The sequence below is a fragment of the Pogona vitticeps genome, chromosome 6 (genome assembly GCF_051106095.1).
Source record: "Pogona vitticeps strain Pit_001003342236 chromosome 6, PviZW2.1, whole genome shotgun sequence".
In the NCBI taxonomy this organism is placed as follows: domain Eukaryota; kingdom Metazoa; phylum Chordata; class Lepidosauria; order Squamata; family Agamidae; genus Pogona; species Pogona vitticeps.
In genome coordinates, this window is record NC_135788.1 from 78,121,302 (window position 1) to 78,148,345 (window position 27,044).

The 27,044-nt window shown below is 39.5% G+C and overlaps 1 protein-coding gene across 5 annotated transcripts in view; it reads left to right on the top strand.

Moving 5' to 3' along the window:
* The window catches only part of EPB41L4B (erythrocyte membrane protein band 4.1 like 4B), a 172,642-nt gene that overhangs the window by 68,043 nt on the left and 77,555 nt on the right, over positions 1 to 27,044 (top strand). For 4 of the 5 annotated variants that reach the window (XM_020804925.3, XM_078377647.1, XM_073003946.2 and 1 more), the window contains 10 exons: positions 1,582 to 1,634; positions 5,159 to 5,279; positions 5,472 to 5,559; positions 5,759 to 5,847; positions 7,302 to 7,371; positions 7,538 to 7,707; positions 10,315 to 10,424; positions 15,448 to 15,478; positions 16,812 to 16,845; positions 21,735 to 21,802. In XM_020804925.3, the coding sequence (XP_020660584.3) occupies positions 1,582 to 1,634; positions 5,159 to 5,279; positions 5,472 to 5,559; positions 5,759 to 5,847; positions 7,302 to 7,371; positions 7,538 to 7,707; positions 10,315 to 10,424; positions 15,448 to 15,478; positions 16,812 to 16,845; positions 21,735 to 21,802 (834 nt within the window). Of the gene's footprint in view, positions 1 to 1,581; positions 1,635 to 5,158; positions 5,280 to 5,471; positions 5,560 to 5,758; positions 5,848 to 7,301; positions 7,372 to 7,537; positions 7,708 to 10,314; positions 10,425 to 15,447; positions 15,479 to 16,811; positions 16,846 to 21,734; positions 21,803 to 23,481; positions 25,164 to 27,044 lie in introns of those variants that run through there. The other variant, XM_073003948.2, reaches the window with a different exon arrangement.

Below are 27,044 nucleotides of genomic sequence, written 5' to 3' on the forward strand. Positions count from 1 at the left end.
TCTTGTTCCCAGCAATTCTAGAAGCAGTCCCTGATGCAATCACAAATCATCACAACACCCGATGCAGATTAATTTCATGTCTTCAAAACACTCTTTCCCCCATTCTATCTGACCATGCAGATGTCATAATTTCAACACCAAGTCAGTTTCTTTGTTTCATTCACCCTCTCTGCCCTCAAGCTGCTTTTTGTAGCTTCTTGTCTGATGGAGAGATGGGGGTGTGTGTCAAAAGTTTGCACATTTTTATGACCTTTGACTTGTACAAATGAAAATATTACAATATAAATGGATTTTGGACTTTGGCCGGTATATCTAAAATTTATTGTTATGTTCTGTTATGGAAATTAGCCAGATTTATGGAAGATAAGGCTATCGAGGGCTGATATTCCTAATGGAAAAATGCCACCTCTAGGAACAGAAGCAGCATGCTTGCCCGTGAATACTGTTGCTGTCAGTGAGGGTTTTTCCGCTCATGTCTTGCCTCTGGGTTTCCCATAGACATGAGGGACATTATCTAATGGGCTTTTGGCCTAAACAAGTAGAAGTCTTGTGCTTACTGCAGGGAGAGGCAACTTGTGAATTACATGTGGACTCCACCCTTTTCTGTGATGTCATAGCTGTCGGAACTTGGCAATACATCAGTGACAATAAGAAGAGCAGAACTCCTGTATTTTAACTTACTTTTAATGTGAAATGCAATGCAAAGATGTGTGGCCTATTCTAAAGGAAAACTGTTTTGCAAAACAGGAGGACCAGTTCCTTTTTAGAATCAAGTGGATTCATTCTAGTTTACTTCATTGGCAGTTTTTGATGATTCACAGCAGGGGCAGTATTACCCTAGACTGAAAGTTTTACCTTTGGATTTCCCAATGCTTTCCTTCTCCAGATTACTATTGTTCTAGCCCATACAAATATTACTGAAAGGAACAGAGGTTTTCTGGCTCTAGAGCTTGATGGATTATATCTGCTATGCATGGATATGCCTATCTTTCCAACATAGCTGTCTTAAAGTAAAATAAGTAAAAAAAATAAGAGTCTTTGCCCACAGGCTTATAGTTTACATGACACAGAGAAAAAGGTGAGGAGGGTACTGTAATAAACACACTAGTTCCTAAATGTGAATAGTGTTTGTAATGGCTAGCTTTACTGGAAACAGTTACGAGACAGAAGGACCCACACGGCATCTCTGCAGATATGGTGGAGTAGCCCTGGTTCCCTTGCTGGAGGTTGGTGGAATGACTGCTGTCAGGTGAGAGTTGAGGAAAGCAAGAGCTGCTGGATCCAGATTTCAGCAGAACTAATAAAATAGCCATGAGTTCCATCTCTCTCTCTCTCTCTTTCTCGATCTCTGTGTTGTACGCCAAGTACAGCATAAGAGGTCTTCCCTGCAATGTGCTTTTTAACATTGTTTGTGTTGTCAGTGTTATTATTTATTAATGTTCTTCAGGAACATCTATAACAGAGAGGCGATGTGCAATATTTAATAATTGCATGAATTATAAAGTTCAATTTATGAAAGACAGAAGTGCTTCTTTATGTCAGACTATTACTGATCAAAATATTCTGTGTTTCTCTTTAAAGATTGAAATGCCCTTATGAAACAGCTGTAGAACTTTCAGCTTTGTGCCTTCAAGGTATGTCGGTCCCCAGTTGGGTCTGTTCCCAATATTGGCTGATTGTCTACATGGGGGTGGGTGGGGGACTCTTTTTTCATGTGGGATGGGCAGGAAACTGAATTCAGAATACAGCAGCTTAATTGTCATGTGTTTGCCAGTTCAGAAGAAGTCAGTGGTAAGAAATCCCTCCTTTTATCAACAGACGTTTTGTTTTTGTTGCCCCCCCCCAATAATATTCACTAATCAATCAATTTCATTTGGTGTTTTGTTCAAACAGAAAAATTTGCAGCCATCTACACCCTAACAGTAGGGTGGGCCTTCTTTTTCATTTCACAGGGAAGTTCAGGGATTGGTCCTACAAATCATCTCAGCCTTATCTTCCGCAGAGGCCACTAGGTTGTTTCTTTTGCACTAAATAATCATTTTTCCCCCCATGGGAGGTTGGAGCCAGTATTTTTCCTTCCTTCACTGGGTAGTGCTGTTAACCTGAATGTGGTACAGCAGGGATAGGGTTTCTGTGCTGTCAGTAGCTGCCTAGGATCAACAATAGGTTTTACTCAGGCCTATACTTTTAGAGAAATCTTCTTACAGTGCTATGCTAAAAAAGTAAAACTGAGATTGGGTGGCCAGCTGCCTCTTTATAAAGTGGTTTCCAACCATTTGGATCTGGTGATTTTGTGCAATTAATTCTCAGAAGACCTGAGAAATACTGTGGACTCTGGGCTGCATTAAGTGAGGTTTCTCGGTGTTGTAGTCCAAGGTCATTTATAGAATCAAAGTGGAGCCATATAATATAATTTAAAAAAAAAAAACAAATTAAGGGCCCTTTGAGAACACCTACTGTGGTGTATGTAGTACATAGACTGAAGAACTAGGACTTAGAAGGCCTGGTTTTGAACCTTTGCTCAGCTATGGAAGCTCATTGGGGGTGAGGAACAAGTAAAGCCACTTCTTAAATTCTCCTTTACCCTGAAAACCCTACCTTAGTTGTGGCTTGATGGTACATAACAACAACAAGGACATCTGTGAAGATTCTCAGTCATCCAGGTGTGGTTATCTGAAAGTTAAGTCATGGCAACTGAACTTCTTTCTTGTTACATTGAAACATTTCGCTACTCATCCCAGTAACTTCTTTGGTCTGAGGAGAGTTGGTAGGAGTCCATTTCAACCTAACAAGAAAGAAGTCCAGTTGCCATGACTCAACTTCCAGATAACAACAAGAACACTTTGCCTTTTTTTTGGGGGGGGGGAATGTAGATTGACATGTACTTCTGCAGAGGAGTATACAGATACAACATTTTTAACAAGTCAAGCTCTGACTAATGTTCCTTTTGAAGAAGTAAACCTAAAAGGCCCTTCTTTTGGTGTAGGTCCAAAATGTAGTGAATGTAGTGCTCAGACGTTAATTTTAATGTGTAATTTTAAGCTCTGGTCTCTTTGATCATAAAATTACACATTAAAATCAACTTCTGAGCACTACATTTTAATGTGTAATTTTAAGCTCTGGTCTCTTTGATCATAGGGACGTGGTGGCGCTGTGGGCTAAACCGCAGAAGCCTGTGCTGCAGGGTCAGAAGACTAGCAGTCGTAAGATCGAATCCACGCGACGGAGTGAGCTCCCGTCTCTTGTCCCAGCTCCCGCCAACCTAGCAGTTCGAAAGCATGCAAATGCAAGTAGATAAATAGGGACCACCTCGGTGGGAAGGTAACAGCGTTCCGTGTCTAAGTCGCACTGGCCATGTGACCACGGAAGATTGTCTTCGGACAGAACGCTGGCTCTATGGCTTGGAAACGGGGATGAGCACCGCCCCCTAGAGTCGAACACGACTGGACAAAAATTGTCAAGGGGAACCTTTACCTCTTTGATCATAATAGCTGGCCTTACGAGGATATGGTAATATGCCCTTTGGCCTTCTCCTTGTAGATTAGGGATGTGCCCAGGTCCCCCAGTTTGGTCTGGGGTGCTCTGTACCCTATTTGTGTTGATTTGTACCCTACATCTGAATCAGTTGTAAGCCTCCCATTGACTTGTATTGGAAAGAATGAACAGTTGCAACCTTTTAATGTTTGCACTGATGTGCCTGAGAGACATGAGCTACTCCAAAGATGGGAGCAAATCTGCCAAATTTCTGGCCACTAAATTCATTGAGTTGTGTACTGGGCAGCGTTAAAGTTTATTTTTAAGGAAGAGTCAGAAGCTACTTGTGCCTCATCTGATTTAATTTATGCTATAGACCAAATCAATTTATAAATTCTTCTTTCTACTCTCGAATCAAATCTGGCCATTTTACTTTGCTTCAGTCATGATTAGTGATCTGAATCAAGCTGATATGGTGAATAATTTGGGATTTTGCCTGAATGTGGTACACAGCCTTACCAGAGAGGGCAATTTACATCTTTGTCTCCCACAGACTGTGCATCTCATCTTGAGCCTTCTGCGGTTTGAGGACTCTCCTTTTCAGCCTTCGAGATTGACTGTTTATAAAAGGCTAATGGAACCAATACATAAATATGCATTTGTACAAATGCAGCAGAATCACAGTTTTTTTCCTCAGAAATTTTAAACTTCAGACCAAGCCCACATTCCTAGCAACGTTTCTCTGAAAATACTCTTTTTGCAAAGATAACAAATGGGAAGAAACATTATTGAAATTTGTTCAATTAAAGTTTCATCCTATTATCTAGATATCATCTGATTTTTGTCCAAAATTATAAATTCAGTATGAAAACATTAATTTTAGTAATGTCTAAGCTGAATTCAGTTTCTTTCAGAGCTATAACTAGCAATTTTAGAAACTGAGACAAGCATTGGTCTGTGATGCATGAATACAATAACCCCCTCTGGGAGGAAGGAGAAACAGAATGCAGTGCCCCCTCCCTCGCAAAAGAGCGTGTTCACTTGCCAAAAAGGGAGAGTCAACAGGGCTGACTGTTTCCCCACACACACACCGCTCATAATTAGGGTCATCTCTAGATTTTGTCACTCTAAATTCTGGTGCTCTGGGACAAAGCCCCAGTTCCCCTGTCCTAATTACAGCCCCACCTTTCTTTCTTTCTTTCTTTCTTTCTTTCTTTCTTTCTTTCTTTCTTTCTTTCTTTCTTTCTTTCTTTCTTTCTTTCTTTCTTTCCTTCTTTCCTTCTTTCCTTCCTTCCTTCAGAGATGATAGTTTATTTATTTTATCTGTTGTTTTTCAGATTGTAATTTGAACACACACCAATCATTTTCCTAGAAAAAGCTATCAGATTAAGTGGAACCAGTTCATATCCTCTAATATTCCAGAAAAGTAGAAAGAGTGTGCCATGAATTGGATTGTAAATGTAAATCATAAATTTCTCCATGAATCGGTGTTTTTGTATTTTAAATTTTTCTTTCATTCGTTGGTTATTATTTTATTTTCTGGATTTGGCTAAGATAGAAAAACTTAAATAAAGATAGTGCTGTAGAAACATATTATTGGAAATATGTCCTGGGAAAAGGTGATGATGTTGCTGGTTATATATTATGGGAATGATCTTTTGTTTGGAATTTTCAACTTTGGCAGCTGAACTTGGTGACTGTGAACTTCCTGAACACACTCCAGAACTCGTGTCAGAATTCAGATTTACTCGTAACCAAACCGAAGCAATGGAATTCGAAATTTTTCAAAAGTGGAAGGAGTTCAGGTATAGTAGCTACATAGAATTGTGGTTTTGAGGGAGAGGTTATGATTAGCCTATGACAGGGAATCTGAGGAGGAGCTTAAACAAGGGAGGCTAAGAAAGAAATGAACTCTTTCTGTTTCAGTCTGCAAAACAATGCCTACAGAAACAAAAGTATTATTTCTTTGTGTTTTTTTCTGCCTTGTGTTTTCATAGGGGGAAAAGCCCAGCCCAAGCAGAAATGTGCTATTTGAACAAAGCAAAGTGGTTAGAAATGTATGGGGTAGATATGCATATAGTTAAGGTAAGTAATTGTCTCTGCAGTTTTTTTCTGCAAGGTGATCAGCATATGAATATTTTCCCACTGAATGTATCACACAGTTTTTACAAAATCTACTACATTTTCCCACTGAGTGTGTCACACCATTTTTACAAATTCACCAGCTACCTCATTTCCCCAGTGGCTGGAACTTTGCATGTAATACCATATTTTCTACTTATAGGGAAGAGATGGTTGTGAATATGCACTTGGATTGACACCAACAGGTATCTTGATCTTTGAAGGAGCAAACAAAATAGGCTTGTTTTTTTGGTGAGTTACATTTCCTTATGCTTACTTTTATTCATTTATACATTTGTTTCCTCTACTTCCCATGGGTGGAGTTTTTTTTCCTGGCTTTTTATTGATCACAGTTATGCTTATCTTTTAAAGATCTCTTCTGTCTGCTCAAAGCACTTAGCACACATTAAGTATAACATTTATATCCCTAACTTTGTTTTATGTTGGTTATATTGAAACATACAGACTCATTTTTATTAATATTGGATATATTGACATAACACAGATATGTTGTAGGATATTAAAAATAATAATAAATATAAGAGGAACCAGGTGTAGTAAGATCAAAGAGCTCAAGCTAAAAAAATGGAAAGAGCCTTGCCAAAATGGAAAAGAAGCCTTCAGCCGGTGATGAAATGTCAGTAAGAATGTGACTGGATTTTTTGAGTAGGGAATTCCACTGCTTAGTTGCGGCCACAAACAGCAGCACAGAACGTCTTGCAGAAGCTCACCGCTGTGTCTCATAGATGTGGGACGCTATCCAAACGGATAGGAATGTTCATCTGCAAAGTGACAGTTACAGTCCATTACATATCCTGGTTCTAAGCTGCTGTGTTTTTTTTTTTCAAAGTGGTGACCAACACTTTCAAATGAGCACAGAAACAAACAAGAATCTTATAAGGCTAGTAGAATTTCATGCTCCAGAGAACAAAACCCAGGTGAACTTTAGCTGCTGCTGTATGTTGTACCAGCTGAAATTTTCCAACACTTCTCCAAGGCAATTCCATGTACATTATGCAATAGGAATCCAAATTATGTGAAAATAAAGCACAACAGGCCGCAATATTCATGTTCCTTACAGCAGTCCTGTAAAGTTTTTATACCTGTATAGTTTATTCATGTGGTCTAAATCACTGGTTCTTAACCTTGGGTTACTCAGGAGTTTTGGACTGCAACTCCCAGAAGCCTTTCCCACCAGCTGTCCTGACTGGGGTTTCTGGGAGTTGCAGTTCAAAAGCATCCGAGTAACAAAGGTTAAGAACCACTGGTCTAGATTAATGCTAATTTTAGACCCCCAGATATTTGATTACAATCTCTGTAATCCTTAGCCAGCATGGTTTGTGATAAGGCATAGTGAGAGTAGGCCATCAGTATGTGGGAAAACAAGACCAGGAACTGTTGGTCTAGAAAAAAAGAGATATTGTTTATGGCTGACAGATCTAGTTTGCAGATGCAAGTTCATGGTTGAAGTGAAATTTAAATAGGGACTTCCTCATTCTCAGCTCTGGCTTCTTAGAATGCTATTCAATATCAGTGAACAATTTCTTAGTATTGGAGGACTGACAATGGTTAAAAATAGTGAAAAGAGTTTTAAAGCAACAGCCAAGTAAATAATGTGGTTAAATCGCTCAGTTTTAAATGCTTGAGTAATTACTTTATTTCTCTTGTAAATTAACATTTATGTTTCCTGTTTACTGTGGAATTAGGCCTAAAATCACTAAAATGGACTTTAAAAAGAGCAAGCTGACGCTTGTGGTGGTAGAAGATGATGAACAGGTAACTTTTCCATGTTGTTTTGAACCCACTCTAGACACATCCAGAGTGTCTTCTCTTTGACAGATGTTTATAATTAGACTCCACACATTCCAATTTCAAAACCACCCTTTTAGTAACGTAAGTGCATATGTGGAAATGTAACAGGGCTTCATTTTTTCTCTTCTAGGGTAGAGAGCAAGAGCACACATTTGTTTTCAGGTTAGATAATGCTAAAACATGCAAACACCTCTGGAAATGTGCGGTGGAACATCACGCCTTCTTCCGGTTGCGCACGCCTGCAAACAGTAAATCTAGCCGGTCGGATTTTATCAGGCTGGGATCCCGTTTCCGTTTCAGGTAGAGGCGGTTTTTGTGTTTCAGATAACCCCACAGCAGTTCAACATTTATGACTTGTTTCTTAGTCGTTTGTGGCACACTGGTGGTCTAAATGTGGGAGAGGGGATAGTTTTTTTCTCTCTTTCTTGTTTGGAAACTAGTCTTATTTCAGTAAGTGCCCAGATGAATATATGTGTATCTAAGGGAATTATGTTTATTGACATTAACCATTATTTTTTGACATTATTGTTTGTCATCTTCCATCTATTATTGATAGTGATTCATACAAGACCCTTCCACTACTTTGAAACACTATCAAAACAAGGTTAAAACATAAAATCATTAAAATAAAAAAAAAGTTGATTAAAACAGTTACAATCAATTAATCTATACACAATTAAAATAATCTCAATATATTACACTTGAATTACATCTATGAATTTCTGCTGCCTGTTTGCAAAAGATTATGTACGGTATGTTTGTATAGGAGAATCTTTTCATCCAGGAAGACTGAGGATGTAAAGTATGGCTAAAGCCTATGGCTTATCCTCAGTAAAGTACTCCACATATTTACCTATTGAAAGCATGGTTGCTAAATTCCTTGTTGTGGGTGAATAATTTTTTCCCTTCCAGGGTCTCAGAAACTTGCTTATATGTCTCCAAGGCACATAAAATATTAATCTCCTATTACTTTACTGTCTCTGAAAGTGGAGTAGATTCGTGAAACATGCTTGTCACTTCTTATCATGTTCACATGATCTCTCTACATCATATCCTTCCCTTCTGGCAGTCAGGTATTAGTTTGCCAAAATTTATTAGAAGGTAATCCACATGGCTTCAGTTTTTGCATTGCATCTTAGATTTTAGGATTGCTTTAACATTTATATCTAGAGATCTTGTAGTGGCTGGATTTTGTAGAGCACTCCATGAGCATCAACACTCCCCTGATCTGGAGATAATTTGTTATAGCATGGCTGATTCAGTTCCTCCTAATCTCTTTGTGTATGAACAAAAAATACAATTTTTAAGTGGAGAGGTGAAAAATGCTTGCTTTTTCTTATTCTCATCAGTTTAGACTGTCTTTCATGATTAGATGTGTGGCGAAGAAATTTCCATGACCTCAGGATTCCTTGACCCAGAATGAGAGCAAGACAAGGGGCTTATCCCCCATTAACGTCTCTGCACTTTGCAGAAAAAGAGGACTCTGAAAGGGAGTGCCCTTCCCTTTGAGATGCAAAGCAGAAAACACAGAAAGACAGGGTGTTTGTTCACCCCACTCCTCCAATGCTTTAAGCCTGAAAAAGCAAACAAAGCAACAGCTAGTTTACAATTTTGTCCAACTCATGTTATTTGTGCAGAAGTCATTCCTGCAATTGACAGAATTTTAATTGAAACCATCAGAAAATAAACCCTCTTATAGGCACAAACAAAATGTTAGCAGTTTGTAGTTATGCAGTTAAATTACCTCTCTATTCTTAAGTGGAGACACTTTGTGCAGTTTGCTCAAGGACAATGTGCTCTGTTTCCCTACCAATTCCAAGCATTCTATATTCCCTTCTGTTAATCTCTGAAGGAGGATTATTGTGTCATCAGTAAAAGTGTATTTGGGAGCAATCTGTGCCTGTCGTGCCTCATTGGAGAGAGACTTTCTGTTTTGTGACTGCCTGGTTAAAAGATTCGATTTGTGAAGGAACCTCTCAACTTCTGCCTTCTCCTATAACATCTAACCCCATCATGGGATTTACATCTGGTTGTGAAGAAGATGACTCTTGCCTGTTTGAGCCCATGGCCTGTTTAAGCCCATCACCAGCTTACTTTTGAGATTGCCTTTTCAGGAACATTGTCATCAGATCACCTTATGAGTGAATGAAAGGCCTATGGGTTGGTCCTTCATATTCCATACGGATAACATTGTGCTTTGCACAGATCCCTTGTTTCTGCCTAATGAGGTTTCCACATTCCTCTGAATCAGGACATTTTATTACCTGCCTTCTTTCCCAAGCTGTTTGTCACCCTTGGGAGCACTCCTTCCACTGCCTTGACATTAGTGGTGTATACACATTGGTGGTATATCAATACAGGACTGTATTTAACTGCCCTGTAGTGTCCATGAGCAAATGGGTGCCCTAAAATGGACTGCTGGTTAAATGTGGCATTTTTTTTTGTTGAGTGCTGAGTTTGGTTCATACAAATTTATTATCGGATTGGAGATGATCACAACCTGTTCCAATTGTTTTCTAAAGATAATTCAGTAATCACCACTGATTACTAAGTTCACACAGAAGGGATGCTTAATTCTCCCATATAGTTTTATTATCCATTCTGGTCTGGTCACTTACCCGCAGTCAGCAAGTGAGTTAAGTAGTCAGCCATATGTGTAATGCGAACAGAACTCGATGGAGAAGATCAGGCAAAAAATTAGGAATTTAATGTTGTACCAAATCAGTCTCTTTCTCCGTTGTCGAGCAATGTGTGTTTGTGACTACTATCTGCATTGGAATTGTTTGAGATGAAGGTAAATAGGGCGTGAATCCAGTACCAACTTACAGGTGAATAAGCACCATGTCTGAGTGGACATACATAAAATTCCAATGTACCTCTGTTTTCTTAATTACTGTTTTTTTGCAGTGGCCGAACAGAGTACCAAGCAACACATGGGTCCAGGTTACGCAGAACCAGTACGTTTGAAAGACGGCCCAGCAAGCGGTATCCGTCCCGAAGGCACTCAACTTTCAAAGGTTAGCATTCACAGCCAACTCACTTGTATGTGCCTTTTTTATTGCTGTTCTAACGTAACAAACTGTTTAATGGAAATCAGAGTTTTCACCTCATCATTTCTTTTCATATGCTTTCATGTTACTGCTGAAGGAATGGCTATTGGAGGCAGGAATAGAGGTCTAAAAATGTTGTGCACTTTATAAATGCACTGCTTGTAAATTTTTTTTACCAGTGTCATCACCATCTCCCTTTTCTTTTCTGACAGTTTCCTTCATTTATTATATTATTTTTAAAAAAGATCTTTATACTACCTGCCATATGCAATATACATATTAGTGTGGTGTACAATAATAAGGCAAAGCTATATCAGAGCAGAACACAACTATAAAGTATCATGAGCTGCAGTATATTTGGTTTTGCTGCACTTTATTACACCTAATCAGTGAGTAAATTAATTGTGTGCTGGCAGTTTAATTATGACTTATGGTGATCCTGCCAGAGTTTCCTAGGTATAAAGGGGCAGCCCACTTATCCCCATCAACCACACATGCTCTGGATAATCTTGACTGGCCACTTTTCAAGGAGACAGAGTGGATGGAGATCCAGACTCCTGGTCCTTGGCTCCACAGCAAGGTACTCCAACCCACTGAACTATACCAGCTCTGATTCTTAGTTCTCAGAATTACTTGAAATGTCCCCAAGTAAGGCAGCAGGTTTTTCTCTGTGTAGTATTCCCTATGCTGGAAATAATAATTACATGGTAAATTATGGTGACCATTTTCCCGGTTTTCTAGGTAGGGATCATTCCCATTTTCTGGGGGCACCCTGAGACTGTGTAGCTTGCCCAGGGCCACACAGGTTGATTCTCAGGAGGCCCAGTGAAGAATCAAATGTCTAATCTCTGGCTCCACAGCCAGAAACCTAACTCACTGTGCTATTTAGCTGGCTACAGTTTGGAAATAGAGTGTCCCTAAGGCAATGAGCTATAACTTCATTTTGAAGAAACATTGTCCAATCAGTGGAGACATGAAGGCCTATGGGGAGGAACTGGAAGAATGAATTGTGCAGGATACACTTTTCCCATGTCTTTCCCCCCAAAAGCTGTTCTGTTTCTCCCTCATTTTCTCAAAATATTTTTAATTAAGAAATGTTTTGTTTTAGAATGATCAACAAAATTGAAAACACATACTAGGGAATTTACTTCTCCAAAATGTTTTAAGCACACTTTGTAGTGTACTGGAAAGGAACTTGTGAAAGGATAGAGAAGTTGGCTCAGTATGGGCGAACTTTTTTTTAACATCTATGAAGATGATTAAAAAACTATCAAAAGAAGCAGAAACTACTGATAAAGATAAAAAGGAGGCTGATTAGACTGTTTTATGAAGCAAAATTAGTGTTCAGTGAATCTTTATTTAATCATAATCTTAGAACTGCAGAGCTGGAAGGGATCCCATAGATCATCAAGTCCAGCCCTTATAAAGGGGCACAATGAGGAATTGAATTCCCAACCTCTGGTTCTGTAGCCAGATACCTAAACCACAGAGCTATCTAGATTGCCTCATCTTTGTCTTTCTTTGAGTGCCTTTGAAGTCAGCATGACACTGTGAAGGAGACTCAGAGTTCAGAGTCTCCTTGTTTTGTTTTGTCCTGCAGCTGATTATATCTGTCCATTTTCAACTTTAACATTTTGCCTTGTTCTCATGAACATGCAAAGTTAAGAGAAGTATTTTTTTTTAAGAGTCCAGTCGTTTGTAGTTGTATTTGTAGTAGAAGTTTAAAGCATTTGAGAAGTAATTCAAGAAATAAATGTGTAATTATTGAGGGAACAAACTATGTTTTAAATTTTATGTAACTAAATCTGATACTTTTATAAGCAAAACATTATATATAATGTAGTTGTAGAAAGGGTGGCCATGTTAGTCTGTGCAAGTATTATGGGTAAAAGCAAAATAGAAATAAAAAGTTAAAAAAAAGGCAAACACTTGGTGGCACCTTAGAGACTAACTTATATTTTTTTTAATGTGAGCTTCATGGACAAGGTCCACTTCATCAGATATAAAAAAATATTTTTATATAACGCATTTCAAATCACATATAATGCATTTCAGACTACTAAAGGTTCTGTGAATCTAATGGATAGAAACGCCATGCAAAACATGCAAGAAGTAAAGAAGTAGAAAAGTACAAAACAGTTATTTGATATTTCTTTTTAAATGATGTTCCTTAGCCTATCAAAGTACTTAGAGCAGCCTATGATCCAGTTTTCATGTGGAGTCCCTATGTGGTTTCTTTATTTCAAAAATATTTTTAGAAATAATTCAGTCCTTTGTTCTCTTGTCTGTTTGGGATGGTATTGCTGGAGCTATCCTTAATTTGGAGCTTGGCCGTAGCTCTTTAGATTGCTCAGCTTGGGCAGTTTCTGATCGCTATTGTTGTAGGTGCAGTGTAACTTGTTTAAGAAGTTTTTTATTGTCTTGGCAATGACGAATACTTAAAAGTACTTACAAGAAGAACAGTGGGGGGAAGGCATGTTTATAGGACTTTTGTTCCATATAGTTACTGTCCTTGGCACTGGAACAAGCGAAACCAGGGTCAAATGGAAATTGGAGCCCATAGACCTGCAAGAAGTATTTGAGGCCGTCCAGGGCTCTGCTGTCTATGCAGAGCCGAACTTGCCCAGTTTTTGATGGCAGGTTACATGAGGTTTCAGTGGTTTCCAAAACATGAGGAAGCTTCACTGATTTCCAAAATATAAGAAAACCTCCCCCTCCCAACATGCCCCAGTGGCTTGCTCTTGGAAACCTGGAGGTGATACAACAGAATTTGAGTTTTACAGCCAAACAAAAAACTCTGGCAACTGCCCCTTCCGAAACAGAGGCAAAATATTTTCCTCACCCTTCTTAACCCCCCTTTGTCCCATAGGATACTCCTTGACACTTTTTGAATTTTATATATGAAGCACTCATAGTGCTTCAGTTTCAGAAACTCAGTGTTCCTGGGTGAACATTTTTTTTCATCCAAGAGAGACAGAGAGTCTAACAGGTACAAAGGAGGTTGTCCTCTTAATGCTGTCTTTTAATGATGTAAGATGCCTCTTTACATTCATTGTTTTCAGATTTAAATATTGCCTTTCAATGATGTAAGCCACCTTGAATCCTTCTTAAGGAAAAAGGCAGAATAAAAATATTTTAAATACAGTGGGGTCTTGACTTGAGAACTTAATTCGTATTGGAAGGCGGTTCTCAAGTCAAAAAGTTCTCAAGTCAAATCTGCATTTCCCATAGGAATGCATTGAAAACCATTTGATCCGTATCTGCTCTTTTCCGTCCATAGAAACTAATGGGAAGCTGCTATTCTGCCTTCGACCACTAGAGAGGGGATATTTTGTTTCTTTTTTTTCTTAGGTCAAAAAAGGTTCAGGGAAGGCAGGGAAAATACAGTCCAGGCAGTACAGTACCAGGCAGTCCGAAGACTGTCTCCCAATCCACTCTCTAAACGCTGGGAGGAGTGAGGAAGCAGACAGGCACCCTTTTCACTGGCCAACAGTTAACTGAAAGTTCAAATTTTGCACTTTCCCTGCCTCCCACGTGTTTTTTTTTCAGTTCTTAACTCAAATCTAAGTACTTAAGTCAAGTCAATATTTTCCTGTGAGAGCGGTTCTTAAGTCAAAATATTCTTAACTCGAGCCGTTCTTAAGTCAAGACCCCACTGTACATAAATAAATATTGAAGAAGCCTGTGGAAAAGTTTAGAATAGGAATTGCTCTGCACTGATTATCTCTGACTCAGTGTAAAAGTCTCCCATTTGAGATGTTTAATGGTTTGGAAATTATGGGCATCAGAGTATGTGAAGTTTGGAATAGTCTGGCCTTTCGCATGATGTATTCTGCATATAATTTAAATAAGCAAGGGGGACAATATACAGCCTTGTCATACTCCTTTCCTAATTTTGAACCAATCAGTTGTTCCATATTTTATTTTATTTATTTATTCTAACTGTTGCTTCCTGTCCCACATATAGATTTCTCAGGAGATAGATAAGGTAGTCAGGCACTCCCATTTCTTTAAGGACTTGCCATAGTTTGCTGTGGTCCACACAGTCAAAGGCTTTTGCATAGTCAATGAAGCAGAAGTAGATATTTTTCTGGAGGTCTCTGGCTTTCGCCATAATCCAGAGCATGTTAGCAATTTGGTCTCTAGCTCCTCTGCCCCTTAGAAATCCAGCTTATATTTCTGGGAGTTCTCGGTCTACATACTGCTGAAGCCTGCCATGGAGGATTTTGAGCATAACCTTGCTAGCGTGTGAAATGAGTGCAATTGTTACGGTAGTTGGAGCATTCTTTGGCACTGCCTTTCTTTGGGATTGGGATGTAGACTGATCTTTTCCAGTCCTCTGGCCATTGTTGAGTTTTCCAAATTTGCTGGCATATTGAATGTCCCAAACATAATTGCATTAGTTAATTGTCCCAATGATTTTGATTTTAAATAAGCATTGAAGACTTGACTCTTTCATCAGGCTTTCCCGGAGCATTAAGATCTTGGTCTCCCTTTTACCATCGTTTTTGTCATCCTCTCCATCACTCTTTTTACCATCTTTATTGCCATCTGTTTAATTTACCCTATTTAGCTTGTACTAATTTATTTATTTTTATCATGTTTTAATATTGTTGTTTATGCTGCTGTTAGCTGCCCAGAGTGGCCTGGTTGCCAGGGGTACATATTCAATAAATAAATAAATTACAGGCTTTTATTTGTTCCCATTGAAAAAGAAAAGAAAAGAAAAACATTTCAGGAACAAATCAGATATTAAGTTCTCTTTTGCATCCAGACTGGGAAATGAAGAGAGGTTAACAGTGAACCTTTCTATGAATCACATTTTAGAGTAGGAAGTGGGAGCTAGGGAGCACATGTATGCCTATAGTACATGAAACTTGAGCTGGATTTAACACCCTGCATGCACTGCTGCAGTGTTATGTTGTATATAAAATGTGGTTTGTTTTGCTTTTCAATGTGATAACTTTGGTTTTCTCTACCCTCTCTTCAGCAAGCAACACTATCAAAGCATCACAACTTTGGTAAGTGTTAGCCAGATTTCATATTCATGTTTTGATTTGGCATCTATGATCAATGGCTTGGATTCTTGGAAGAATAATAATGCATTATTAGCCGTAGCAGTAATGCATTTGAAGCTGCTCACTCAGGCTCATGGCCAAAATGTGTGACTTTTTCTCAATTATTATTATTAAAGTTACGCAACAGGATTTTGCCCACTGTTACTTGTTTTTCTAGGGGTTAAAGTGTCATTACCAATTGTTGGATTTCTGTTTAAAAATGCCCCAAAGTGCATAACTTTATTTCCAAACTCTGGAGAAGCTACATAATAGTTTTTTATAACACCTTCATGAGGAAAATTAGGAGTAGTGATATTTTAAATCATAATTGTCCCATTTAACACATTTTTCTGTGTTGTAGGGGGGAAAGGGAATACTGTATAATATGGGTTTTATGAACTGCAAATTACTAATTTTACTAATGAATAGTTTTTCCAAAGTAAACCATGACTCATTTTAAAGGATGAAATTTCAAACTTTCAAATAGTACTTCAGGAAATCCAACTTTTTACTAAGTAAAAACTAATTTAAGATAGGTTTTTTGACATTATGGGCATGAAATACAGCTACTCTACTGTGACGTATGCTAAGCAATAGGATTTTAGCCAATGTGTGAAGGCTTTTTTTTATCTCATCCTCAGATGTTACAAAAGACAAATTTAGGGAAGGCTGGGGAGGACATGGGTGGAATGAGTTGTAATGGTGTCTGCATGATCTTTGGCTCTAATGGTGAGAAGAGTCCTTCAGATACACAAAGAACACTCTAACAGGCTTTGAAGTGTCTGTAATGATTAGTTGTAAGTGTTTTTGCTTCAGTTCATTGAAGTGAGACTTCTGTATCCTCTGGATCAGATAATTATGAAATGTTTAAAAACATTCCAACTACAAGTATTAATTAAAGCCATTATTGCATAAAGTATAGGAACAGATGGCAGTCTCTGCCACTGAAAGGCAAAGAGGATATGTCTGTTAGCTGTGAGAATGAGTATTGCATGTAGAGAGTGTAAATGGAACAATGTATGAGGGGTAGAAGTGGTACAGTGAATGTAGAACATGTTGAGGGGGGGAATTCCCCAAATTATCATGTCTTGAATCACTATCTGTGCTTCTTAAAGCATAATTCAAGTTCCAAAAAGCTAAGAGTAAAGAAATGGAAAATATGATGGTTATCAACAGAAGATGTTGCCTGTTGATAATTTTTTTTTTCTTGGTAGGATAATCTTCTGTAATACAGCTTTGAGAGCTATGCAAAAAAAAAAATAGAACATAATATGCTCTATCAATCTTTCTGTTTTAGTGTTAAAAATAATCCAGAAATCCATAACCATCAGGTAAGAAAAATATTAACTTGTTTTATTAATTTATTAAGAAGTTCTAATAATATCAAAGCAGTCCTTGTGATACATATGTTTCACCTTAGTGTGTCACTGGTATATTGGACTTTAGCTAAAGGTTGTATCTGAGACTTCTCCTTGAATTTTTTTTTATTAAAAAATGAGACACAGGGAGGTCCTGTGAAAGACCCTAGTGATTTGGCAGTGTCCTATGAGATCGTAAATACTCTCCAGAAAAGCAAGCTCACACATTACATTTAATGTACGCATCTGATATAAAAGGAGTTATCTCAATGGTACTACCACATGCAGCAGTACACTAAAAATTGCTACACCAGTCTTTTTTTAAAAAAATGTTAAAAGTGAAGGTCAGTTATATTCCTTGCCACAGGGCCAGAATCCTATTCATCTTCTGTACATACATAAGAAAAAATGTGTAAGTTACTGTGGGTTACTAATAAGATATTGATCATTTTTGGGTAGCGTGCCTGGACACAAGCCATGTCCCGTGCCTGATGCATTCGTGGCATCTTATCAGTAAGCTGTAGTTTAGTCTCAGGAATGTCCATGTTCTCCCTTATGCATGGTAAATGACCCGTAGGAATCTATCCACAATGTTTAAGAAAATTCTGAGATAGATAGATAGACAGACAGACAGATGATAGATAGATAGAGAGAGAGAGAGAGAGAGAGATAGGAAATATTGTCTCAGCTGTAATGACTGAGCCGAAATAATTGCCACCAAAAAAATTAACCTTGTTTCAGTAGCCTGTTTCCTATGGTAATATTAGCTTGATGCTACTATTAGAAATGTTTTTTCTGAAATTATCAAAACTGGTGTGGTTATTAAGGAATCATTTACCTAGTGGAATAAAGCCTCCTACTTCAAATAATAGGCTAGGTTTATGTTTAGGTTAAATATATTTGATTACCTCTTCTAAAATGTAAGAGAGTTTTCTCCAGTTAAATAAACTCACAATAAATTTTCTTCTTGACATTCTGTTCAGACCTCCACCTAGAGCTTTCTAAGGGGACTTTCTGCTACTTCTTGATATTTCTTCACAACCACACAGTATAATTTCCTGCTGTCGTCAGCTACCAGCTCGGTCTTTCATTCAAAGAGAAAGGCTTGTTCATTTCTCAATGATGAACTCTGCACTCTTCAGCCACCACCTCTATCCCTACTGACTGTACCAACAGATTCCAATTTTCTCTAGTTTCCTTTTTAAAATGTTGGCCACGATCTTTGACCACAATTTATAGACAATCAGACTTGTTGGCTGCTTCACCAGTATAAGTTAGAACTTCCACCTGGTACCTATGTAAACAGTGGCAGCTTCTTCCAGCTCAGCTTGAAGCTTCCTTTTCATAACAACCATATATAATCAATACAATCTTCTCTACCTGATGCCTTATTGGATAACAAAGCCACGTTTCTTGCCTTCTGAATTATGGTATAATGTGTAGAGGTCGGTCAATGAATAGAAATATTTCAAAACATAAGCCAAATCCTGTTGCATACGTTACACCTACAGAAGGATGATTATGTCATTGAGAGGGGAATAGATTTTCGATAATTAACGGGTTCCTTCTTCCATCCGGGACTCACATGCAGTGAGACTGATTACATGCATGTTGGACAAGCTGCAGGACAGAAGTTAGAGCTCCTTAGTTACCAAAAATCTACACCTGTCAGTGACACTATTATACTTCTGTAGGCATAACTTACACAACAGGATTGTAACCATAGACAAATGTGTAAAGATTCAGCACATCTTCACAATATTTGCTGTGTTTTCAAGTGCTCATTTGCAAATGTGCATGAGAAGTGGGATCAAACTTGTGTTTGTGTATTTTAAACTACTTCTTAGCAAAACATGATAGCTTGAGGCTCTCAGTTAGATTTCTACTGGCAAAACCAGTGCAATTTGTTAAAAGAGTCAGCAAAATCATTTGGGAGATACTGTCAACCCACCAGAATTGCAGTAATCAAGACATATACCGTATTTTTTGCACCATAAGACGCACTTTCCCCCCCCAAAAAAGAGGGGTAGAAAGTCTGTGCGTCTTATGGAGCGAAGGTGGTGACTTCGCCCCCACTGGCCCCGTGGGGGGCAGCGTCGAAAGGGTCCGTGGGAGCCTTCCAGGACCCTTGCGACACTCCCCCACCCCCGACGGGGCCAGTGGGGGCGAAATAGCGACCTTCCAAGACCTTTTGAGAGGCTTGAAAGCCTCTCAAAAGGTCCTGGAAGCTGCCGATTCCCCCCCTCCACCCGTGGGGGGGTGGGGGCAGCGTGGCAAGGCTCCTGGAAGGCTCCCTCGGACCCTTGCCACGCTGTCCCCACCCCCCCACGGGCGCGGGGGGGGAATCACCAGCTTCTGGCGAAATAGTGACCTTCCAGGACCTTTCAAGCCTCTCAAAAGGTCCTGGAAGCTGGCGATTTTACCCCCCCCCTCTGCACCTGTGGGGGGGTGGGGGCAGAGTGACAAGGGTCCGAGGGAGCCTTCCAGGACCCTTGCCACGCTGCCCCACCCCCCACGGGTGCAGGGGGAGTTAAATTGGCTGTTTCTGGGAGTGTTTTGAGGCTTCCCAAGCCTCAAAACACTGCCAGAAGCTGGCGATTGTAACCCTCCTGCACCCGTGGGGGGGTGGGGGGAGCGTCGGAAGGGTCCGAGTGAGCCTTCCAGGACCCTTACGACGCTCCCCCCACCCCCACGGGGCCCGTGGGGGCGAAATAGCCAGCTTTTGGGGCTCTTCTGAAGCTTCCCAAGCCTCAAAAGAGCCCCCAAAGTGGCGATTTTGCCCCCTCTGCCCCCCCGGGGGAGGCAGGGTGAGTCTCCAAAGGGTCCTAGAATGCACCCTAGGACCCTTTGGAGACTGACCCTGCCTCCCCTGGGGGCCAGAGGGGGCGAAATCGCCACCTTTGGGGGCTCTTCTGAGGCTTGGGAAGCTTCAGAAGAGCCCCAAAAGGTGGCGATTTCATCCCCTCTGGCCCCCGGGGGGGCAGGGGGAGTCTCCAAAGCATCCTGGAACACACCCTAGGACCCTAGGACCCTAGGGTGTGTTCCATAAGATGGACCTCTCCATAAGGCTCACCAAATTTTAGGAGAAGAAAGCAGATTATTTTTTTCCTGTTTTCTTCTCCTAAAAATTTGGTGCATCTTATGGAGCGAAAAATACGGTAGTTGTTCAACACGAGTTTTGAACCTCTTTACTGTAGAGAAAAACAAATTCCATAATGTTATCAGGAGAAGGACGTTGATACATAAGTACAGCAATGTAACCATGCTAGGTAATACCAGTGCTATATTCTACTGTACAGTAAGTAGGTCCTGCCCATGACGGGAATTAGCATTGATGGCCTTAATTCATCTAGAATATTGGAGCCATTCATGACTTATACTAGGTCAAAAATATGTAAAACATTGCAAGAGGCAGACTTGCTTTTGTTACTGCTCCTTCATGGGGTTAAAAACAAACAAACAAGCAAACCAAACAAACCCCAATATAAATATAGCACTAACACAGAGAAAGAAGTCCTTTTTCAGCCCCCTATGGTTTGCATAGTCAAGTTTTGTTATTTTTTTAATGTAGAGTAGTCTCTTCACAGGGCCAGACTAGAGCCAAGCTCAACAGGGTCTTCTTTCCCCGCTGATTCTGCCAAGCCCGTTCCCTTGGCTGTGGTCTCGCTAGATAGTAGGTAGGGACAGTGGGAATCTGATTGTTTTTTCACTTACCTGCTGAGGCGGGGGGCGAGCCCCGAGGGGCTCTTGCTTCTGGCTCCAAGCGCCTGGCACGGGCTGGGCGCGACCCAATCCGGGGACAGCGTCAGGTGGGGAGTTTGACTGGGGCTGTACACCTGTCAAACCGTAACACAGGTGTCCTAAGGCGAGCTCAGGGAGGACAGAAACCTCCCGTGGAGCAGAAGGGCAAAAGCTTTATTGATCTTGATCTTGAATGTAGAGTAGCATCAAAATAGTGATCTCTAACTGTATGAAGAGATACATTATTTTCTCTTTTTTCTGGATTTCTCTATTTCATTCCCACTCAGTGCATCTGAACCTAACCAGATGTTTTTAAAATACTAAATGTGCAATTAAACCTCACAAAAAATCGTTCTTAAAATTGATATTAATAGATGACTTCTCGTCAACTATAAAGCTCCCTGTCCTGAAATAAACAGTTGAAAACACATTGTAACCGACAAATGGTCATGCCGATAGTGGGACCGAAGGGATCCAATTATCGAGGCGGGGCTTTGCCAACTTGCCTGGATTGACACGTGACATCAGAGGGCCGTACGCGAAAACGGCCGAGGGGCGTGGGCTATCAGAGGGCATTTAAAGGGGTGCACCCCCATTGTCCATCGTCAGCCATGCTGAACTGCCAGCACACCCGATCAGGCAATCGCGGTGCTGGGAAGTAAAGATACACTGGGGGCGCTCCCGGACCCCCGGAAGGCATAGAGAGAAGGAAGGGGTCTGGGAAAATTGGGAGGCCGACAGTTACCCCATGGAATAACGAAGGGAATAAATGAGGCCTGAGCCCAACCTCACAGCTGTGCAAGGGCCAATCTAATACCCAACAGGGAATTTGAATCCGCAGTACAGCAGGACCCCCCTTTCCTAAAAGATTGGCATGTTCATGGAAATGGAATAAATTTTAATAAAGTGTGGCCCATGTTTAACCCATGCACCCGGTCTCGCATGGTTATTCCAAGATAAATGGGCAAAGTCAACTCTGAACTAAATGTGTTAGTCTTAAAGGTGCCTATGGGTTGTTTTGTTTGTCATACTTTGTCTCTAAAAGGATTCCTTCCTAAATATCAACCTTCTTAATCAAATTACAAATGCTCATGTAACTTGAGTTCGCCTTTTATTTTCAGTCCCCATATCACCCAAGTATACATTCCGGCCAATCACACTGGCACCCTCATGCTCCAGTGAATATAAGGTAAGTGATTGGTCTGTTTTGATTTGGTATAAATTGTGGAGGAAAAACTGTTGTATTTCTTAGTTGGTATGTGTATGCATGACATGAGCAACTTATGCATAAGGCTAAGATGTGCCAGAAGTCTTGGGTACAGCCATGCTATATTTTTTTCTCTCTTTCTGTGATCTCATTTTGTTAATAATGAATAAGCTGTTGTGCCTTGGTTCCCTTATCCCCATTGCGGGCAGTATTTGGATTTTTGTAGTCTGCCTGAAGCATTTTGAATATTCCTAAACTATTTTAATGAAAATAAAATAAATTTAAATACTCAGAAAATCTCTTTGACTGGGGGAAAAGCTGCATTGGGTGGTGGGTGGGACAAAAACATTCCATAGCATTGGTGTATGAGATATTCCTGGTGGGATATACTCTGAGGTACAGCATTAATGATAACTATTGGATGGGAATCAGTGGCCAGAATCCTGTTTATATAAGCACAGTGTGACTTTACACCTGTGTAAGTGTGCCAAGGCATTGTGCAATCTATTCCATGTTTCCTGTTTTGACTGATTGTGCCATATGCCCGTGGAAGGGTTTTGTGAATAGCACTTCCGCCGTGGCATAATGAGTACTACCGCTTGCATACGATTGAGTTACACAACCATAGTTACTGGACAAGATTGAAGGCAACATGTTCTATAAATTATGGATGATATGGGAATGGTTCAGCCCACCTCTACCTACTGTCAAGCCCTCCTGTTCACATAACTTGGTTGTCTTCATTGTTGTGAGTTTCCTCATCTCTCACCTCAGATTAGATGGTAAGAGTGAGGAAGTACATAATGTGGTGATGTAATACTTTTGACTGCACTCAGTATGGCGGATGAGCACAAATAGGATTTCTATGATTTGCAGCATCTCCACATTGTCTATAATGTGCACTTCTGCTCTTTGCAATTGAGCTCTGCTCTGTAAATCACTGAGTCTTCAGTGGATGTACTTCAGAGATTCAAATCTTATGAAAGGGGCCATGTCAGATACTGTGTTTGCAAGTGATATAGCTAAGTTGTTTGAAGTATATACTGAAGAATGTGTTTCTGTGAATGTATGAAATGACCTTCAGAATTGAAGATGTCTTAAGATGTTTCACACCCAAAATATGCAGTATATATGAGCTTTTCAACTAATATATTTAAGGTGAAATAAACAGTGTGCTACTTGGTCTAGATGGGCGGAATAGAAATCAAATCAAATCAGTCAATCATTCAATCAATCAATCAATCAATCAATCAATCAGTGAAAGTGCATTGGATACACAAGTGACTGTGTGTTAAAGTAGATTATTTCCATGTAAGAAAAAGATCTGGAATATAATCCTCTGAGAAGTTCCTCTGTTCAAATCCCATTGCAATGAATCGGAGTTGTGCAAGAAACAATAAGCTCTTCTGTAGTGCCCATACAATGTACTGTAATAGGTTTTGAACAGTTGAGTGTCCTGGAGGATTATACCCTATATCAGTGTATGATTTATGTATTAGTTTCTCACTTAGGTTTCTTCTCTGTTTTCCACTCATATAGTCCTCCTGTGTTTCTTCATTTTCCATGCATGTGTGTGATAAGTTAAAATTTGTGTGTGTATCATTCATAACTGTGCTTTTATTTTTCACTTCTTATTCATCATCATTGTGCCTATGATTCAGGCCACCTTATCTTGATGACAGACTCTATTGGAAACCATTCCCAGGTGAAGAGGACAGCAATTTACGGTATATCCAGGAACAGAACCAGAAGAACTTAGCTGGGATCCAGAACCAGTTCTATCAGGATAAGCTCATGACAACCCTTTGAGAAAACACAATTTTTTACTTCATGCACCATTTCAAAGCTTCATTTCATTCCATAAAATGTGTCTGTGTATGTTGCAAATAAATGGTTAACAATGGCATCATAATCAGTAGAGAACAACACTCTTGCAAGTTATAATGCCTGTACTTTGGAAGGAACTAGGAATTCCAATGCTTTCTGCTACCCAGAGTTCTGGAACGTTGCAGCAAGCTCAGAACTTCTTACGTTTTAATCTAATGTAGCAATCTTAATTTTTATTTCTTGCCATTTGCACATGATGCTTAATTAATCTGGTTTCCTCTATGAATCAAATCAGGCAATGATTATGTTCTTGTTTTTATTTTATTTTTTGCTTTAAGTGCTACTTAAATCAGGGGGTCAGGATAATTATAGCTGGAAAGAATATTTTAATGATAAAGGGATCCAGGTAACTAATCTAAACAAGAACATATTTTATCTGTGAATGGCAGTACATGTTTTTGTGCCATCTTAACCGATACAAGGAAACTAGAGGGTTTTATACTTTTGTGAAGTGCATCTGCCTCTTCAGAGCTTATTGATTATTTTGCGTTTCAGATGGTAACTTGCTGCTATTATGTATCAGAGCATATCCATGTAATGTTGGGAATGATGCCTTAAATATAGATGGTGCTGTTTTTGTTAATCTCATTCTTTATAAGAGAGGTGCAGCAGAAAGGAAAAAAACACTTGGTAAAGTTTCTCACCCTAAGCCTTGAGATCTTCCTAACAAACATTATTTTTTTCAGTTAATGACCTTGAGGCCATGGTGTTTCCAGACATAGCTTTATTTCTTGCCATACTGTCTAATCAACTTACCTAAAAGTTGGAATTTTGCCGGGAATACAGATGTCTTCCATTTTCATTCATAACCATTTGTGTTTTTCCACAATGTCTTTTGATTGGTTGGGGTGAGAGCCCTCTAGCTGGAAGCACCCTGTGACTCAGGCTGACATCTGACCAGGGCCTCTGAAGCCAGTCATTATCTTTTACAGCAAGGAAGGGTGGGAGTGAAAGAGAGAGCAGTGCCTAAGTCCCGAGTCCTCATCTCACTATGGTTAGAAATCCGGATGCCTGAATGGCCCAAAAGAGGCGTAAAGGTTGACTAATAAAACATTTGTAAGTGAGATGTGCATGAATAAATCTAGCTTCTGTGAAGTCGAATATATATATTCTGTATACTCACTCAGGATCCCTTGTGATAATTTTGGCTCTCTTGAATACAGAAATAACAGTGCCAGCTTTTGTTCAGATGTTTATTTGGCCTTAAATCTGTGATATTTTGAGACAATACTTGGAATGTCTATATATTTTGGGAATATTTTGAAGTGTTAGTGTTTTTTTAACGTATGATTTTACTGGATCTAAATTTATAAATAGGGCTAAGTATATCACTTTCAGAGAAAATATATGATCGTTTAATTTTCTATTTAAAGTATGTTTAAATATGGTATTACTGTATTTGTTTTGATTTTTGTACATGTTACGTACAAACAATAAATATAAATATTTTCCTTCATGTCTGGCGTTTTCTGTATTCTTCATCCTTTTTTTTCTGTCTTCAATGTTGGAAAACGGCTCATGAGGCACAAAGTATTTGTTATACTGTTATTTTTTAAAAAAAAAAAACAATAGCTGCCATGACTACAAAACACACCTGGTAATTTGTAACTATGGTGCCAACTCTGCCCAGTAGTGAGGAAGTACAGCCCCAGACATCTAAAAATTCTAAAACTTGGAATATAAGATTATCCAAGAAAACAACTGTCCTTTGTCTTCATGAAGATTGCATGCAAAAAGTTATTATTTGAGTACATTTTCGAATGTACATGTGTAGCAATTCAGTTTTCCCAGTATATGCAAGAGTCGAGCTGTCGTAGCAAAAAGTCTGGTATAGGGTTAACCAGCATTTTTTTAAAAAACTTTTTTCTCATCTTTCTCTTGAAGTCCAGTGTGTTTTAAATTTTTTTCCCTGAGCTGGTCCATATCAGGTTGCGCCTAGAAGGCTCATGGGACTGAATGATCCTTTTAAAAAAATTCTTGCACAGAGAAAAGTGGTGTCTGAGACAAAAGCCTACATCTCTGTCTGTGCGAGCAGCTTTCTGTGTGTAAGGACAATTTCACACAAAGAATTGTGTAAAGTGTTGTTTATCAACTTGATGCCCAGCAGGGCTTCCAGAGTGATTCTCAATAGATTAAAATGTTTAAAAACAGATCAGAAACATTCTTTAAAAACAGATCCAGACATTGTTTAAAAGCTACTTGTTTGACTGATTTAAGAAAAATAACCCAAGCAGTTCTAGGTTCTTTGGAATAATACCATTTTAGCTACTCATTGAAAGCTTAGCAAAAATGGATTCCTCCTGACCTTGGGGAGGAAGGTGTTTTACCGTTGAGGTGCTTCTACAGAGAAATCCCTGTCTTGTTTAACCACCAAGCTAACCTCGGAAGTGGGGGTAGGAGACTATGAATGGTATATCTGAATTCTGGACAGGTACATCAAGAATTAAACAGTTTTTCAGATATCTTGGCCCCTATCTGTTTAGAGATTTGTTGCTCAAAACCAGCATAATGAATTGAGATATAATTACTCGTAAAGGGGGATTATCCAGAGAGCTGCATTTTGAAAGGTTGCAGCCCAGAAGCCAGTTTTTCTTCCTCTGAAAAGATTTAGTCTTGGCTCTGCCCACACCAGGTTGTTGTTCTCTGTTCCCACTTGTGTGAAAATCTTTCTTGTAAGAACTTTGTGAAGGTGTGTGAAAAATAAACCAACAAAAAAGACTGTGGAATTGTTCAGATTTGTTTCTTATTTTGTTCTTTTTGTTTTCAGCGGCTGTCCAGTTTTCCTAGTCCTCCCTTTTTGTCTCGCAAGGTTCTCACCAGTTTTTGTAGGGGTTCAGGGAGGATCCTGCGCAATTGAGGTCAAGAGATTGATCAGATGGGGAGTTGTGTTCTCCCTCCTGTGTGCTGTGGCCCTTTGCAGACTCTTTAAAAACAAACAAACAGTTTGCACGAGGAAGGTAGAAACTACGCTGTAATGGGAAGAAAACCTGCTGTGACTTGGTCTTTCCCTTCTTGGCCAGTTTGCCTCCAAACAAGGGAACATCAAATTTCCTATTGCCCCCATTAGAGTTTCTGGATATAAAGTGCCAATCATCCAGAATGGCCATCAGGACCTAAACAACATAAGTAGTATTTGAGATGCATCACTATTAAGTTGCCTGCATCCCTTTGTAAAGATCCCATTTCCATTTAAAGAATTAAATGGTACCACTTGTAGAAGTGTTCTTACACAGCAAGGCCTGAAAGTCAGTTTTCAGCAGTGAGTGGTAAAACTGGCTGTTCTGGGTGGTGCCTAGGAGTCTTCCAGAAGTGGTGGTGGTGGGTCTTTTTCACCATG